General features: G+C 38.7%; 1 protein-coding gene across 1 annotated transcript in view; it reads left to right on the top strand.

The window, feature by feature from the left end:
• The window catches only part of JAZF1 (JAZF zinc finger 1), a 189098-nt gene that overhangs the window by 87143 nt on the left and 83393 nt on the right, over nucleotides 1-18562 (top strand). The window contains exon 2 of the mRNA XM_066569158.1: nucleotides 16675-16747. Coding sequence (XP_066425255.1) covers nucleotides 16675-16747 — 73 coding nt within the window. The remainder of the gene's footprint in view (nucleotides 1-16674; nucleotides 16748-18562) is intronic.

The following is an 18562-nucleotide window of genomic DNA, read 5'->3' as shown; positions in this document are numbered from 1 at the left end:
GCCTTCTTCAGTGTTCTGTCTTGCAGAAACACAGCATAGCTTGTTGCTGTCTCCATGTCCACCATTCCACACAGTGTGCTAGCTGGGAGGCTCCCTTCTTTGTTCACGTTGAACATAACTGGATTTAAAGAAGAGTGGGGTTTTGCTGGTGGCATTCATTTCACAATGTCTCCAAGCAAGTCTCAGTGAAAACACTGAGCAATAAAATTGCAGCTATTGATCATTGTTTGCAGACAATTGTGAAGCTCCTTTACTGGTCATGGCAGATACTACAATGTTCCTTTCCCATTCCACTCCAAACCTGCTCTTAAATCACCTGGTCTGGTGAACAGCAGAGAGGTAATTTGTGTGGGCAACTATAGCTGCTGTTGAGTTACAGAAAAAATAGTCTAATTTCCTTCTTGGTAAATTAAGTGATCAACTGGAGATTAAGAGCCATTGATTTCATATGAGAAAAGAAAGAAATTAGCAAAGACCTTTTTCATGCCTGTTTGAGGAAGAGCTGGTGTGTGGGTTCCTCAGGCCCTCTGGTTAGCAGGCTCATCCTTCTGAGAAATACCTCATATTCTACTCATCCCCTCTGTTAACTTGACATACATTAATAGCAGTGGGGAGATGAGGTCTGAAGATGTCCTTCAACTCAGATTTTTGACTTAATTTAAAAACATCACATAGGGGATCAAGAAACAGTTAAAACCTTTTGTTAAGAGCTGAATTCTTTCCTCATGGGTCTTGGTGGCTTGATCTGTTAATTAAGTAGTAGTTCATACAGGTCTTTTCCATCACCTATAATAGAACCTAAATTTGAAGCAGCTATTTTACAGCTGTCTAGTGTTCCCAGGAAAGCCTCACTACTGTCTGAAGCTGTTCAAAAGTGCATTGAAAAGAATTTATGATCTTGGTTCCTTTGCAGCTGGAGTGGCTTTTAATATTGCAAAACATACTGATTTATAATCTTAACTGGTAGCTGCAGAGAGAAGGCCATTTATTGCATGGGCATGGAGAATGAGCTATTGTATTCCCAGCAGACACTACCTCAGGCTGCAACATGACTGTAGTGCAGTCTGCCTCCAGCCATCCCTCCCTGTCCCAGTCCACTGATGATTTATGCTGATGGATGGTAGAGCATGCTGTACCTTCCTGTGCTTTCCTTCCACAGTCCACTGGATTTCTTCCCATCGAAGTCAGATTGCAAGGGGTTGTCAGACTCCTTGGGTCTCATCCTGACTGGAATGATATGCCTGAACTTTCACACTGGAAAGTCAGTCTTTACCCCAGTGATACAACAGCAGAAAAACTTATATTTTGACTGCTCATAGTGAATTTCTGCTTATCAAGGCAATGCAGAGAGCATTTTTGATAGCTATCAGTCTGGTACATTTAATTGATAATCAATTCATTAAAGTTTTTTTCCAAGTGTGTAAGGAAGAAAAAGAGAAATCTAGTTAGGAAAAGATGTAAGCAATTACCTCATCAAACTGATAAGCTTGGCTGCTGAGCTGATGCAGTGGACAGCCTCTGGTAAGGAGTGTCTTAAGCTTTTTATCATTCAACCAAATGGTAGGACTCCATAGGCCCTTTCAAAACAAAACCAAGAAACCTTCAACCCCAGGATCGTACATTAGTACTTGGCCTGGGCAAATTTCAACTAGCAAGAAAAGAAATCATGTTTATATACTTTTATTTGTTTGTTTGGGTTTCAACTCCCTTCTCCTCCCAGAAAGAATGAAAACAAAAGAGAAGTTATTAATGTTTCTGGCTTAAGGGGTGGTGCTGACATGGGAACCCTTGAACAATATGCAGCTTTTTCTTTGTTATGGGGCTTTTTGAAGCATCTTGTCTGCAGTTTATTGCCAGACAATCTCGGTCTCCCGCTGAGGTGGTTTGTTTAAGGTGTTTATTTTCCAGCTCTTTAATTCATGCCACCTTCCCCATGGTTTTCTGTCATAGAAGAGGTTTGTCTTCGTTTTGACTAGGCTATTAGGTAGTCTACTGACTGCAGTGCTAGAATAAATTATGGAGGAGTTGCAAGGCATTTCTCTGCTTCTCTCTGCAAATCAGCACCACTGTAGAGCAAAGGGTGAGCACACTGACACTGCCTTAAGGAATGAATATTAGAACTTGCTAAAATGCAAAATGAATGGAGAGGGAGATAATTCACACAGCCTTAGTAGATGGATTTAGAGACAGGAGGAGGGAATAGAAAAAGCTTATTGGAGGGACAGGGAAAATGCTTTGGAGGAGGGGGAGCATTATTGCTGGTGGTCTTAATTTCTCTTGTAATCCAACCACCATACTTGCACACCATGTTAGTGCTGAATATAAAAAGAGTTCAAAGCAATTTTAGTAAATATTGTGAATTATTAGTTATATTGTTTTATTATCCTGATGCTAGTATGTAGGTGTCTGTTGAACCTGGAGAAGTATTTTGTTGCCACTTGGGTTCTTTTATTAGTTTGTTTAGAAACAACAAACCAAAGAAGCTCTTCCTCTAAACAAATACCCTTTAATGGGCCATACCTTTTTAAATAAGCCTTTGATGGAAATGTTTTAAAGGGTTTTGTTAAACTTTTGCAACTATTTATTGAGAAGAGAGAAACAGACGAAAAATAGGAAGCACCTGCTGTTGCAGGTAGTAACATACTTGGTAGTAACATACTTGGAAAGGTGATGTTATTTTTCTGATAGTACTTGCCATTTCACTTGTAAGGTCATTATTGAAATATAGGTTTTTTTAAAGTTGAAAGTGTCTTTTTCTATAAACTGATAGTCTTTTGAGGACAAATGATTTAATGTTCTTTAGAGGGTTTTACAGAACTGTGTTTACAAATAACTCCAACAGAGTAAGTAACATAGCTGAATAAATATTGAGACAAATTAATCAGAGTTTAAATTGTCCTGAAATTCAACCTCAGAACCTTTATCTGCTATCTCCCTCTTATCATATCCCTTAAGTAATTTTGGTAAATGTATGTTGTGCTTTTTGTTTCATACTTGGGTATTGATCAGAGGATGAACAGTACAGAATAAAAATTGTATTAAGATTTATTGCTGTAGTATTTGGTAATGCTGTCCACTCCTAATTGTTAATTAAATGCTGTTTAGTAGTAACAGTAGTAGAATTTAGAAGGTACTATACCATCACTTCAGAAAGAAATTTTCTTTGTCAGCTACTGACTGTAAAATTAGCAGCTGGGTTGTTTAAAGAATGTGCATCTTTTTTTTAGTTACCCTGAAAGGTGTGCATATATACAGTAGATATTTTAGTATCATGATCTGAGAAGGCCTTGCTTGAATGTCCTTCTTCCCTTGCTACCTGTTTCTAAGTTCTTCCTGATTCTAATTACTTATAATGCATAAGAATAGCAAAATAACTGGTGTCCTGGGAATTCTGAATGGTCCATTTTTCAAATTACTAAATACAGTAAACTTAACACTGTTTTGAAACAAGGCTGTACTACTTTTCCAAGTTACTTTTCCAAGTTACCCTGAGCTAGGAGTGAGGCATTGCTTGTCTACACTATTACATCAGTTATGAGATTTTTTTTTTACATAATTCAATGCAAGGAGAAATTTTACTGCTTGTAGGAAAGGTTCTCTTTCATATCTTTTTTCTTACCTTTACTTAATTAAACTGATTTCTGACATACCAGTGCATTTATTAGAATGCTTGATCCCGTAGACATTCCTGAGCAGAAAATGAGCTTTCTCTGCTGAGAAGCCTGCCTGAGCTTGACTTGTGTGAACCTGGAGCACCACTTTCACCTGCAAAAAGTGCAATGCCCTTCTGTTGCTTTCTATTACATCAATCATTAAGGAAGTGCAGATACTTCAGGCTTACATGAATGCCAGGCAAAACTATGGAAGCCAAAGAATGACATGTAATTTTTTGTGAGCTTTTATAGTGAATAGTCTTACTGCTGGCATAATTGTAAAGACTTTTTTTTTCTTATTATGGTCAGCTAGCTTTGTATTCATTGGTGTCACTCTTTGATTAATTATTCTATATTCAAATTCTGTGTGAGGGCAATGATAGTGTAAGAATTTTGAAGGAATTGGTAACTTCTTGTATTTCCTATGTGTTCACACCAGGCAATTTTTTGTTGTTGTTTTTTTGGGGGGGAGGATGGCACGGGGTGAATATGGGAGTTTGGATTCTTTGTTTTGGTTGATTGGTTTTTTTTGTTGGGGTTGGGGGGGGTTGTTTGCTTGTTTGGAGGGGATTGTGGGGGTGTTTTTTTGTTTGCTTTGTTGGACTCTGCATGGTTTTGATTGGGATAATAAAGTAAAACTAGAATGTATAAGAACATGCCATGGTCTTAGAACATCTTTGATTATTAAGCTCATCTATATCCTTAAATGTCTGCTTAATGTTGATATTTTTAAGCTTATATAATATTTTATTTTCTGTTTTAAACTGACCATTCAGCTTTTGGTTTTGTTCTCCCTCTGCAAGCCTCAGTTTATGAGTGGTTGCATGAGGGTAAAACCTCATCTTTATCTTTGTGCTTTATGGGTTCAGACCACTGAGGTGAGAGAGCACATGGCAGCATCCAGTTCTAGCAGAGCTTTGAGGCTTCACCCATTCCCTGCTCTGCAAAATCCTGTTCTTTCTAAGAGCTGGACTGAGATGGCCAGATTACTTCAATGGAGGGCACCAAACCCCTTGCTACACTGGGCTTCCCACTGGCTGGGAATACTGGAACCCATTCACTAACTTCAGTGTATGAAATAATCTATCTCACCTTCTCAGTTCTCAAGATAATTTGAGATTCTCTTTCAAAAACAGATGTCAAAGGTACAAAACTGCAAAGGTTCTGCTCCACTGTTAATACTTAAGGGCAAATAAAATAGTCTTGTTGCTCAAGGCTGATTGTTAACAGCACTTAATGATTTTCTCATATGCCAGTTCCTGTTATCCCAATAACTGAGTCTTAGACTTCCAAAAGGTGCTGTTTGGGGATGATAACTATTTTATTTAAGTTTATTGATAGTTAGTTTGCAGAAAAATGGATTTTTCATCTCAGAGTATTAGGTTCACATTTGTGGACTATTTCAGTGATGATATCTTCCCCTTAAAGAGAGGGACACCCCCACACCACACCCTCACTCTCTTTGGGAAATGTGATATGTGATATATGTTTTTGTGCATTTCTTGTTCCCTGCAAAGTAAGCTGGATGTTTCACATGTAGCTCTGGTGACAAATCTGGAGTTGTTCATGGCCTTGGATGAGGCATATTGGTGGTGAAATTATTCCCAGTGAAATAAAGTAATAAAATTACATAAGACACGGTATTTACCAACGAATTTTGGAAGAAGACATTTCAGGAAAGAAAGGTTAGCTGAGCACCTAGTGTTCTAACACATCTGATTCCTGTCCATGCTCCACCTGGCATGGTTGCTATCTTCTGGAGCTTCTTTTGAGTAACATTAGGTAATTATGCTCTTTCCTTCTTCCTTACAAGACGTGGTTTAGTTCTGTGCATCCCTATCAGCAGGAAGCAAAGATTAGGAATCCTGTCTCTTACAAGACTGCAGAGTAGTAGCACAGAAGATAAGCTGCTTATAGTAATTTTAGTGACTCACAGGAAAAATATGTTTTGTTTCCTTCTCATACAATCCTCCCCTAAAATAAACCAAAAAATCCCTCAACCACGGTTTGCAGAGGAGAGAAGACACAGTATTAAAGTGAGAGTAAAAAGCTTTCCTTTCTCATTGCTGGTAAAGATGAAGAGGTTGAACTGGTAAAACATTGGCTGTGCTGCTTACAGCAGTTCATATTAGTGTTTCCAACCAAAATTACAGGTGGCCTGTTTCCAGTGACACTTGGAAATTTAGTGCTGTGTTGATAGTCTCAAATGGAGATCCTCTGGCATTGCAAATGAAATATGTGCCACTGCAGTTCAGTTGTGGTTTAGCTGGTCATGGAGTTGGGATATAATCATATTATTTTAACTCCTGGAGATCATTACTACTTTGGGAAATAAAACCCTCAAGCATCAGAACTGTCAAGATATATATTTTTTGAAGTTTTATATAAAGTATGCTAGGTTTTATTTATTTTTGAATGTTTAACCAGGATTTCATTATTAAAACTAGATGAAAACAAGGGTTTGAGTATTTGAGTAATATTATTATGAAGACCAAACACAAACCTATAAATTTAAAGTTTTTTTAGTAGGAAAACTAGCTGTTTTGAAATAACTGCTTCCTTTATGCTCAAGTGTTTATCCTAAAATATGGTCTTAAGCATGTACTCACCTCACATTGAAAAAACAGAGCCTTGTGGTTTATGTAAAGATTGTTCTTCAAACTACTAGTTACCAATTTTTGCCCAAAAAAGGCCAAACTTCCCAATGGATTTGCCCAAACAAGGCCTGGGTTCTCATAGAACCCCACAGAATCCAACCCTCAATCAATCAATTATCAACTCTAAAAATTTATTTCTTTATAATTTTGGCAAAATGCTAAGAGCAGGATGAATGCTCCTCATTCTTCTGTTTTTTTGTGTCACTTCCAGATGTGCTGGGTAATGATGTGTTTGACCTTAGAGAGGGGAGAAATGTGTGAAACACTGGAAATGGAGCAGTTTGACTGAATACCTAGAAATTCTGCAGGCAGGGCTGGGTCAGCTCCTTTTCCTCCTCTCTCTCCAGTCTGGCAGTGTAGGGAATGACAAACTCTTTCCCCCCAGGCAGCCCAGTACCAGGTCACCTCCAGGGAGTCACAGCCATGCAGGCAGAGGGGCTTTGCTGGCATCAGGAGTCATCTGGGGAGGCAGGACAGCCACACTGGCCAGGAGTCCTTCAATCCAACAAAAGTGATTAAAGGGACCATTGTGCTGGTGTGGGTGTTTGGGGGCAGTGCTGCAGGTCATGAAAGTGGTTTGATCATTGTTTCAGTGCAGAACAGTATCCTTAGACCATTAATTAAGTTTTATTTTAATTGATTTTAGGGACTTTGCTTGATCTGAGTGAATGCCTTTCCACAGTACAGGAGTTTTTAAAACTCTGAGCCAAAAGAGACATCACAGTGTGGTGAGGAATAAAAATGCTCATTTAATTACTGAAATGGGATCATTTTAGAGATTAATAATGATATATGTTATGTCCTGTGTGCTTGACTGTTAAGTGCAAATGGACCTTTTATTTACTCTCCAATGGCATATCATGAAGTTATTTGACTTGAATTAAATGTTGTTAAGTTCTGTGAAAATGGCATTCTAATTTTTCTCTATGTCAAGCTTCATTAAGTGTATTTGCACTTAGAAATTGCAAGCAAGATGTTAGCATTTCAAATGCTTAAAAATTGAATATTTAAAAAGTAAAATTAAATAGCAGCAGTTCTGGAGGGTTTTTTCTTTCTCTAAGGAACATTTCCAGCTCTGCTTATTTCTTGTTGATTTGATTCATGAATATTTTGCCTATCAAATAAATACATTAATGATTGCATTTGGTTGCAGCAATAATTGTGTGTTTCAAATAAAAACTAATTAGCATAGTAAGTGGAAAAGCATCGTGGCACATGAAGTGTGCTTGCAGTTCATTACATCTGAAAGATCACAAAGACCTTTTTTTGGCATTTGTTGCTTTTCAGCCAGTTACCAGCAATTATGTTCTGTTTGAATAGAAATTAAGTAGCTGATTTACAGCATTAGTCTTTTTATGCTGAGGCATGAGCTACTGAGATTGAGGGTGTGTTCAATCACAGTGCACTGTAATATTTTCTGAAAGGGTTAGGGTTATACCCTCCTACACAGCTCCGTCTCTTGAAGTTGCTGCTGGGGATTTGTTTGGGCTTTCAGAGGAGAAGATCATAGCAGGAGATGACTTAAATTTGGGTTGTTTGGGTTGCCATTCTTTGTGCCAGAGGCAGCTGCAGCCTGTGGGTGCCAGCCTGTTCAGGTGTGCCGGAGGTCTGAGAGTGCCCTCGAGGGCTGGGCTCTATCTCCAGTCAGCACCACTCTAAAAGGGACCAGGAAAGCCCACAGCTGGAATGTTTTATACTGCTCAGCCTCAGTTAATGCAAATTATTTTGGGGACAGAGAATTGGAAAGTTCTCTTGATTTCTGGTAAGGGAAAACTCTTTTTAAAGCAGTAGATTATCTGTAATAAGGATTTCAAGAGTAGCAAAGCAATACATGTTCAAATAAACGGATAAAAGCATAACTAAATGTATCAAGTGTTTGGTTTGAGAACTTCAGATTTTATTTGTGTGTTATTTGTGTATATATATGGTACTGGAAAGTTCTGCACACTCTCATTTTTCGCTTTAATTGCCTGTTTGAAGGCAGCATGACAGATCCAAAGGTTGCTTTCAGCAACTGAGGAGCACTGTGGTCACTTACTATTGTGCAATAATTAACTTAATTGCAGAAATTAAACACTTTTAAAATATTCAGGATCCTTGACTGGACTCCATGCATTCTTTCTCTTTTCTATTGTCCATATCTGAAATAACCTTTTCTTGCATATGGTTATATCACTATTTTTTTTCAATGAAAGATGTTTTTCAGGTTTGCAAGTCTTTTTGTTTGTTTACTTGGCTATTTGGTTTTTAAAAATAGAAAATGTACAGTGATCACCTCATTTGTGTTGCTAAAATACTTTTAGTAACTGTGCATTAATGCATGTGAACCTGTAATCAGAGCCCTGCTTATCTGGACAAGATACAGGGCGGCCATTATTTTTAAAATTTCACAGTCTGAATCAAATACTGGCAGCTTGCAAGGGTGAAACAGGTTTTCTCCAATGTAGTGTTATATAAAAGGTTCTATTCTGCTGTAATATCAAAGCACAGGCTTGTTTCTGTGTAGGTTATCTGAAATACCATGTGTTATTTTATCACCCACCAAGATACCATTTTCTCATATGACAAGACCCTGAGTTCTTGTGTCTCACAGGAGTTGTGTTACAAAATGGAATTTCATTTGTGTCAGTTTGCGTTAATGAATGGATGTTGTTGGTTGTGGTGTTCTCAGAGGTTCTTGCGCTTTAGTTTTCAATGATTTTCTACTTTTGAACTTCTCTCCCCTTTTTTATACTTCCTCTTGCAGTGATGTCCTCTGATTGCCTCTTAGAGGTTCTGCATTCATTGACTCAGTGAAGCTAAAATGCTGGGAGTGCTGTCCCTGGGGTCATGGTGTCTTTCCAGTGAAGAGGCAGTTTTTACAAATTACCATTTTCCTTGGGAACTCCACAAGGGCTGCCTCACTTCCTTGGGAGGTGCACCAACATGAAGGGGCCAGTGTGTGCTAATCCAGAGTGTTAAGTCAGCAGCTGCTGCTTTGCCTTCCAGCTGCCTCTGTGTACATTCCCAATTTATACTCGTTGGGTTTTTTTAACTGAGGCAGCCTCCATTTAAATAAACCTTCTGTTTGACATTTCCTTTTGCTAACCACTTGTCTACATGTGTAATATGTAATTTGCAGTTATTAAGATTAATGAGAACCTTTTTGTGCTTGAAGGCTTTAGGAGAAGTCCACAGCAGTTCAGCTTTTGGGCTGTGACTTTACCTTGTCTTTGGACTGCATTATTCTCCTGCTGTAATGCAGCAATTGCAATCACCCAGTTGCTGTGTGGGAAGTCCACAGGCCTGGGTTGAGCAGCAGCCCAACAAAGCTGTCCCTCAGCTGGCCAAAAATGCTGCAGTTTCATGACCTTCTTTTATTACTTATGTAACCTGTGTCTGTAAGGGTCTCTTTTTTCATGGGTTCATGCACTTAATGAACCCATTATGGGGAATGGGGGAAATAAACTGTTTGCAGCAAACTGAGAAATTCTTGCAACTCTGGGATAGACCAAGCAGGCAGAATTTTGTCCTAAAACATATTCTGGAGCCTCTAGCCTTCACCAAAACTGTGAAACTTGACATAAGTACAGTGTTTTCTTGTTTGTACTTGCCTGTATGTAGCTTTCTTAGTCATCTATTTAGAGAGCTAAGTCATCTAAAGAGCTTATTGTGGAAATGTGAAAGTTTGGTATCTTACCTCTTTCACACATTTTGATAAGTCCATCTCTGTGGCATTTAATACCTTGATCTTGGAAAGAACCAAAACTCATGCTTAAATGGTAAAGGTGTTCTTGAATTCCAGATTTGAAAGTCTTGCAGAATCATATTTATCTTCCAGTGTCCTGTCTTTGAAGTGAAGAGCATAATCTCCTTTTTGAAGATGAGAATTTTTTTCTGTTAAAGATACAATTAAGGGACTGTGTTAATTTGTCTGTGATTTTTTTTTTATTTTTAAGAAGACACGAATAACACTGCATTTGGAATTGATACTGTGAAACTCATAATGGTTTCCTTGTAATGGAGGTTTTAGATGGGGAGCAATTTCCAGTAACATTGAATTTATCTATTTCTGGCTTTTTAAGCTACATCCACACAGGAACAATTGCAGACTTTTGAGGAAGCCAACAGAAATATTTGCCTTGGCATCATTAGTGAAGCAAGCCAGTTTCAAGGGAAGTGTAGTTTTTAATTAACTAGCTGAGCTGACTTATATCAGCCAGTTTCAAGGCCAAGTGAAATACAAGACAGGCACTCTGTGAACCTGCTGGTGGGTGAGCAGAACGTGTGTATGGATGTTCTGGCAAAGTCAGGTTTGAGTCTGGGGAACCTCTGTGTTGGCAGTTTACCCCAGTGTGATCTTGCACAGAAAGGTGAGATTATCATTAACATCTCCAAGTGACTTGGGAGAGACTTGTAAGTCCTTGGTCCTTGCAAATATGTGCTTTTAAAATCCTTTTAAAATCCTTTTCAGGGCTGTTCTTTTCATTACATTAAAGGCATTTTGTTACTCTTTTAGAGATTAAACTGAAATGGAAATAAGGCCCTTGGGTTGGCAAAGGGAGTTGCGCCTTTTGGCTTTTGTCGTAACTATTCGGTATAAAATTGATATGACTTACAGAAGACATATTTTTCAAACCTAAGTCTTTTTAAGGTATGGACATCTCTAAACCCTTCCCTCCAAAAAGTAATATCTGCAACATCAGGGAGTTGTCCTGTACTTCTCACCAGAGGCTCACTGGAGCTCTCTGAGAGACCTTGTTTGTTAGGCTGAAATTTGTTCCCCAATAATCACCCCCACACTCAATTAGCATAAGACCCCCTATGACAAAGATGGATGAAAGGATAAGTATCAGCTATAAAGAAGCTATTCAGGTTGTTGGTCTGTGAAATCTCTTGGAGGATTACAGCTACCAAAAACTTTTGACAATCCAGCCACTGCATTTGTGAGTAGGGATTCATGTCTCCTTCTTTAGGCACCTGTATTTCTGTCAATCTTGACCTCAGCCTCTGCTTTTGTTAAATGGTGCCAGGGTGGGGTTAAAACAGAACTGGTCAGTTCATTTTCAAAATGTTGAAGAGCAGCCTTAAGGTCATTATTTTTCTTCTGAGACTATCTTTATCACTTTCCTGGGCCCCATAAGAAGAAAGCTCGTGGCTGTAAAATAATGCCACTGGAATTTGTTAGCATTTTGTAAGGTGAAAAGTGATCTTTCACAGTGATTTAAAACCAGGGCTCTTATGAAAGTGAAGCTGCTTCTGATAACTTTCTTGTATCTTGTAGGGTAAAAGCTTATTGCTGCATTATGTACAATGAAGATGTGGCGTGTATTTTTGTACAAAAATATTAGCGTAGAACCAAGTTATATAATTGAAGACTGTGCTTATACAGGATATGGATGTCTTTGTTTATTATTTGCTCTCTTTAAAATACTTTGCCAGGTTAGGATTTTGCAGCACTTTCAAAATTTTCTGTATTTCTGTGTAGTGAGGTGATTTAGTAATCATAGCATGCTTCAGTAGTCAGTGATTTATTTTGTTAGAACATACTCCACAGAAAATGCCTGGCTTTGTGTGAACAGTTCAAAGATGGCTTAGTGCAATTTATGGTCTCTCAGCCTTAATTATACACTGATACTACTTGTCTAGTTGTTCAATATGAAGCAGGTTGTGGATGTGAGAAATTGGAGGGGTCTAATCCTACAGATGACTGAGTAATTCTGTCTCTCTTATGGATGTTAGCATCCACACTTCAGTCTTTTAAATAGTGAGGTGCTGGGATGCAGAGCAAAATTCTGGACTAGTTCATATAAGATAAAAATTTTCTTTTAATAATTAATTTTTTAAAAAAGATTGAAAAATCTAGCACCATAGTAAATGGGGAGGACATAGCTTAAAAAACTCTCACAGCATTACAGAAAGTAATTCTTCCCACTGTGGAATGAAATCAGTGGCACATAATGTTTATAAGAAGAGACAAGTAATGAAGGCAGCTAATGTACAGCAGCTGGCAACTTGTTCTAGTGGATTTAAAGTGTTACAGCAAAACCAGTGAAGTAGTGAGTCTTGGATAGCCCTTGTTAATTCAAGAAGTGAGGGTAGCTAGTTAAAGTAATGTTAATCAACCAGTCCCCTCAAGTTCTGGAGCAGTTTTTGTGTGTGTGCTGGATGTTTTTCTTACAAGAAAGGGAACTCAGATCAGCCCTAAGTTATATTGCTTAAATATTTTCAAGAAGAAATTTGTCATTTGTGAGTGTTTAAACCATTATAGGTGTCTCTTTGGAAACTATTTAGGCTACTTTTGGCTGACTTTGACCAGTCTGTGTGAGTTTGAAGAAACATTGACTAAACATGTAACATTATACAGGGCCATTTTTGTGAGATTGACAACAGATTTTTGTCTCCCTGCTCCTCATTCCCAAGTCAGATTAAGTGAGAGTGTTGGCTGATGCATAACATCCTGGTCAGTGGGGCAGCACGTGTTCAAAGACAGGCTTTGGGCAGCATGTGTGGTATCAGAAAACATTGCTAGTGTCTGTATGTATGAATGTGTTTATGCATGAGAAAAGCAGAGTGCTTGAAGTCCAGGCTTGAAAGTTCAGCATCAGGGAATACTGCTCCTTAATCCCATTGTAGCTGTACTTGCTATTCCTTAAAAAAGAAAGAAAAAAAGCGCTAACTACTGGGGGTTTTTTATCAAGTTTGAGATGGTTGTGATCTTTTTGTAGTTGTTAACAATGTGTATTCACTCTGCTCAAAAAAGTGCTAACTAACATCAGAAATGCAAGCAGAGACTGCCTAAATTAGAAGTAAAATACAATAAAGGGAGTGGAGGAGTCAGGCAGGAGCAGAAGGGAAGAGGGCAGTCCAGGGAATGAATTGCATCTATGTGCAGTCCTGTGGTACAAGAGTGAACAAGTGGTTATTGACAACTCCGTGAAAGTTTTAACTTGTTCTTATGTTGGGACATTTTGAGAGGGGAGTATAACAGAGAAAGCAGTTGAGAGCGATGGAGGGCAGGATATATGGGAAGAATTGCAGTTAGAATGGGGCAGGAGAGAGGAAAGGCACTGTCTGAGGCTGGGCAGAGGAAGAGGGAATGGAGGCAGAAAGGAATGGACTGGTGGCATTTTTAGACAGTGAGAAAAAAGCTGGCAGTGGTGGGCCAAATGTGCATGGGCCTGGATAGCACAGCCATGCAGGTTTTCGGTGGATGCAGAGGAGCTGCCAGTGTGCCCCTTCATGTCCCTCCACTGGGGAAGGGCTGTGCCAGGGCCCCAGGGCTGCTGCCACTTGTGGCACAGCTGTTTCTCCTCTCTTCTGCTCTTCTCTGAGGGCCTTGCTGTGGCCCCAGAACACATTTATGTGGGGTTTTTTTTTATATATTATAGCTGAGGAAGAGAAATAGTACCCAGCAATGTTATGTGTAGAGTTCCTGCTGCAGTGCAGAAGTGAATGCAGCATTCTCATGACTGGCAACCCAGCACCGGGTTGCAAGAGGAATAAAAATGTGTCAAGCATTCTAAGTGCTAAATTCATACAAGATTTTTTTACCATTCCTTGGATTATTTTGTGGAATTGTTATATGCAGCATACTTGACTTTAAAAACTGTGAAGTCTGATACATGGAGGGGGGAAGGACAGATAGATCAAATAGAATCTGCATTGTGCTCCTCATGTGACAGGCAGCACCTACTGAGAGACAGGAATCTGCTTTCTCCAGGTGCTAGCAGGCAAATTGCTCTCTGCTTTGATAACACACTCCCACAAAAGTTATGGGACTTTTGGTTTTTGTCTTTGTATTTTCATCTTCATCTAGTGTTATGGGGAGCCATTGGCAAGCTGCAGGAAGGGTGGTGGACTCTCCATTAGAGCCTTTCCTTGTCCTCTCCCACTGATAATGTGCAGCACTCTGATGTAAACCAGCCCCAATTTTGTCTCCTTCAGTCACAGAAACTGTTGTTTATAGGTGGAGGTTAATCCCATTTAAGAACTGGATTAGCAAAGACATAGTCATTTAACCACAGATGCCTGAACTTGGGTTGCAGCTGATGCCTTACGTTTTAGCTTTCACATTTTTCAGATTCTGTAATGCCTTAGTGTGTGACTCTGAACTTCATATAAAGTGTTAGCAAGTTCCCTTCACAGATAAAACAATTGTTAGACAAAACAAACCTTTTCCAGCCCAAGAACTAAGGACACCGTTGCAGCTTCAGGCCCAAAAAGTAAAACCAGCAGATTGAGGAGAGCAATCTGGGAGGATGGGACTTCATAGCCTGAAGCTGTAACTGGACAAGTAACCCCAATATGTAAATGAACCAAAACTTATAAAAGTGTGAAAACTCCTGACTGGTCCACCATCTTGGGTAGAGCCATGGCCAGGCTCTTGGCCTGCCCAAGGTGTGCCCTTTAAAGGCCTTTCAATAAACACCTCCTTTATTCCTTTAATTCTGTCCAGCCTCTGTTCCAGGTAGCCTCTCTAGGCATCACAGCAGTTCTCAGATAGTCCTGGCTGGGATTAATGCCCTGCAGACATTCTACATTGAGACAGTTCCATGGCAGGCCATGCACCACCAAGGTGTAAATCTAAGAGAGCTCACCAGGGCAGTAGTTGTATGCTTGGCCTGCTAAATGATGGTGGGTTTTATAGAAACAAAGGCATGTAAATGATCTGTGTATGCTGTGTGAACCTCACTTCCTCAGAAAAATGAATTAGACACCATGGGAGATCACTGATGCTTTGCTGTCTTTGGTGAGCTTCATATAGAGTGTGATGTGCTGGCAATTACTGCACAATTTCCCCAGGCACCAGCAAGACCTTTTCCTCTTAAGAACAACAGGCTTGGGTTTGCTGATTGGATTGGCACTTGTACTTTTATCCCTCTTCACTGAACTTTCATAGAGTTACTTATCTCTTCAGGGATATATTGATAAAGGCATGTTAGCAAATCCTGCAGCCTAAGCTGTGCAGGAGCAAGTGTAAGGAGAAGGATTAGGATCAATCTGAGCTTTGAGAGGCAGACAGGGGATTCCCTTCTCCTTTAATAAAGACATTATCTGCTTCAGCAGTGGTGTGGGTGTGACAAATGCACAAACCCTCAAGCACCATCCCCGTTCAGTTCAGTTAAAAATCTTCCTTAAGGCACAGCAGCACAGAGAGATTTTAAAATAATTGTATCATATTTTAAACCCCACAAAAACCACCAAAAGCAACTGAGCAAGTCAAACTAAGGTGTTTATCAAGATAATGAGTTTTTAAACATTAACAATGCTTAAAATCTCTAGGTGGAAGCAAGAACAGTCCAAAATATGGGATTTGCTTGGAGTGCCTCGTGCCCTTCCCCCCCTCACCAAACACAAAGTAGATGGTTCTGAGAAATAAAAGATGGAGAGCAGCAGTGCTGTGGGGAGCCATTTGGTAAAGGCAGTTTTTATTCTTGATAGTTAAAACACAGAAGTTACACACAGAATTGCTTTTCAAGTAATGTATAAAACATGTTGTTAATGACTATAGTAATCTGCACAGGCAGGATGCACACTTTCCATTGGGAACTTTTGAAGACTATTTATGCTCAGCTCCTAAAGGTGCCTATCAGCTTTGCAGGGCAAAGTTGTATTTGAAACTTCAAGTTATATTGAAACTTCAATATAACACTGGGTTTTGGTATAAGAATGCTGTCTAAACTATGAACATATTCCCTTGGCTTTGGTTTCAAAAATTCAAACCAAAACTTCTTTGTTAGATAAAAGCACAACTTAACTGCAAAGGACAATGGAAACAGTGATTGAAAACATATTTTTTCATTTGAGTGAGAAAGTTAGCACTTGAGGGAATTTGGATGTGTTTGCTTCGGGGCTTTTGGTGGGCAGTGCTCTGCTTGGCAAGCATTTTGCTTCAAGAGTATTTTTGTATGACTTTTCTGACTCAGAGCTTCAGAAAATAAGCTGTAGAGAAGGGAGAGAACAAAACTCAGAGATGCAGAAGAAAAGTCTCAAGACCCAACAGAAGAGATCTAATCACTCTTGGAACATCTTAAAATGATAAAATAGCTACATTAAAAAAGAAGCAAGCTTGAGCCATTTAACACTATAAATCATGGAAAGCAGTGAAAACTAGTATTTATGAGGGGGATTGTGAAAGCTTGTGTGACAGTTGGAAATGACATCACTGTTGATGTTTCAAATTCTTGGGTAAAGTAATGCAATACTGTGTTTATGAATGAATGAGCGAGTGATGGAGGTGTGCTAAGTGTACACTATGGATAAACTGCGTTGAACTATTTTGTACCTCTTGTGTCCACTTAGGTTACTTTGCACCATTCAATCCCCTAATTTCAGTGTAAATGCACAAAGCTGAATTCTGTGTATGTATTTCTTTATTCCAGATACAGACCCACGCGTATTAGAAAAACAAGAACTTCAGCAGCCAACCTATGTTGCTCTAAGTTACATTAACAGGTAAGTGGTTATTTTTCAGGTATAACTGATCTTGGTTTGGTATATACAATATATATTCTACCAAAATTGGCATGCTTATGGATGCACTCTTTTGCATCATGGGATATGACACTATCAAAACACCTGTTTTGGAAAAACAGTTTAATTAAAATTTAACTAAATTTTATTATGACTTTTGCATTGGGCACATGCAGCCCTTCAGCTGTACTGCTCAAATACTTAGGAATAAGGTTCTAGCTTTTGATGTTTTGGCTAAATCTCATGCCAAACAAGATAATTTTTCTTGGCTTAGTTTTCTATTTTATTGTACTTCACACAAGTGAGTAGAGAAAGATTTCACTTATGATTGAAAAAAGCTCTATCTGATAATAGTTCAGTATATAAACTGATTTCTTACAGAACTTCAGAAGTTTTTCAACCACAATATATAGCTTTAAAAATCTTGCTTACCAGCCCTGTATAACCTAAAACTTGAAAGCAATTAAGAAATTAAATCATTTTTAAACTACTTTTCTAAGTAACAGAGCCCCAGCTCTTCAGTTATTGACTGATGGTGGTACTGAAACCTCCAGGGTACTCCAGCATGGATTATTAATTTTTATGCATAGAAGACCAGTTTGCTTTTTTATTTTTGCTGTCTAGAGAATGAGATACAAGCGCATAACCCTATAAGCCTGGAAAATTAACCCAAGATTCAGTTTGCCATAGACTGAGTTGATTCAAACTCTCATGGGTCACACAAAATTTTTCTTTGTAATTCTACTTCATTTTAAAAATGGGAAAAAGTGAAACAAAATCAAAAACCAACAAACTATTTAAAACACAGAATCCACTGTTTGACTTTCTATAATGTTTGCTGCAGCAAAAAAGTGTCAGTGGGTGTGTGGGGGAAGAATACTTTGAGGTATAGAATTAAGAACTGGTGTTCATTTGGTAAAATGACTACATTTTCTCCACTGCATGAGACTATGATTAAGAATAGCCAGTATTGACATGATTTCCTACTTGGCAAGTAACTCTTGTTCTTCCTGGAGACAGTCCGACTCCTAAAGCATATTTTGAAATTAGCCATGACCCTTTTTAACACTTAGTTCTGCTGATCTCATTTAATGTATAAAACTTTTTTTTTCCAATATGTAGGCTTGGTATGCTGTTGCGCATGTTGGTATGTTTCCCTCTTTCCATCATATACTTGGGTGTTTTCTCTTTTTGCTTCTGTGGTTATTTTACTTAATGTGAGAGAGGAGAAAGGTTTTGGTTTTGCTTTTTTTTTTTTTAATTAGGGAAAAGCTGTTTTTAAGAACACATACTTGACCATGGGACTTGTTTTAAGACAGTGGGACTTGATCATCCAGTTTGGAATCAGACTAATTTTAAAGTAGTCTGAATGTGATAACTCATCTAGATTTCATTATTTTGGTACCCTTTAAACAGAGTTCTGTGTAACTGAGACAGTTTTAGTTGCCACATATTTTGTCCAAACTTTCTTACCCTGTCATTTCTGAAAAGTAATTCTGGAGAACTGAACTGTGCTGTTTGTATAGTAAAACTGAATCTGAATTGACTTGTGCTTGAACCAGCTGCTATTTAGCTGCTCTTTTAGTTGTATTTTAATTTTTTCCAAAGTGCTAGTATCTTTCATTGAACCACCTGCTCTATGCAACTCAAGCTCTTGGGGGAGCAGCAATATCCATTACAGTACGAGACATGCCTTTCTATTTCCCACTACATATGCCAGAGCTGAGTTCTGCTTTGTTGTCCCAGGCTATGAACTCAGATTTTGTTGCCTAATACATGTCATAAACATGTTGCATA

Source organism: Molothrus aeneus, chromosome 1 (genome assembly GCF_037042795.1).
Source record: "Molothrus aeneus isolate 106 chromosome 1, BPBGC_Maene_1.0, whole genome shotgun sequence".
Taxonomy (NCBI): Eukaryota; Metazoa; Chordata; class Aves; order Passeriformes; family Icteridae; genus Molothrus; species Molothrus aeneus.
This window is presented reverse-complemented; position numbering and strand designations above follow the sequence as displayed.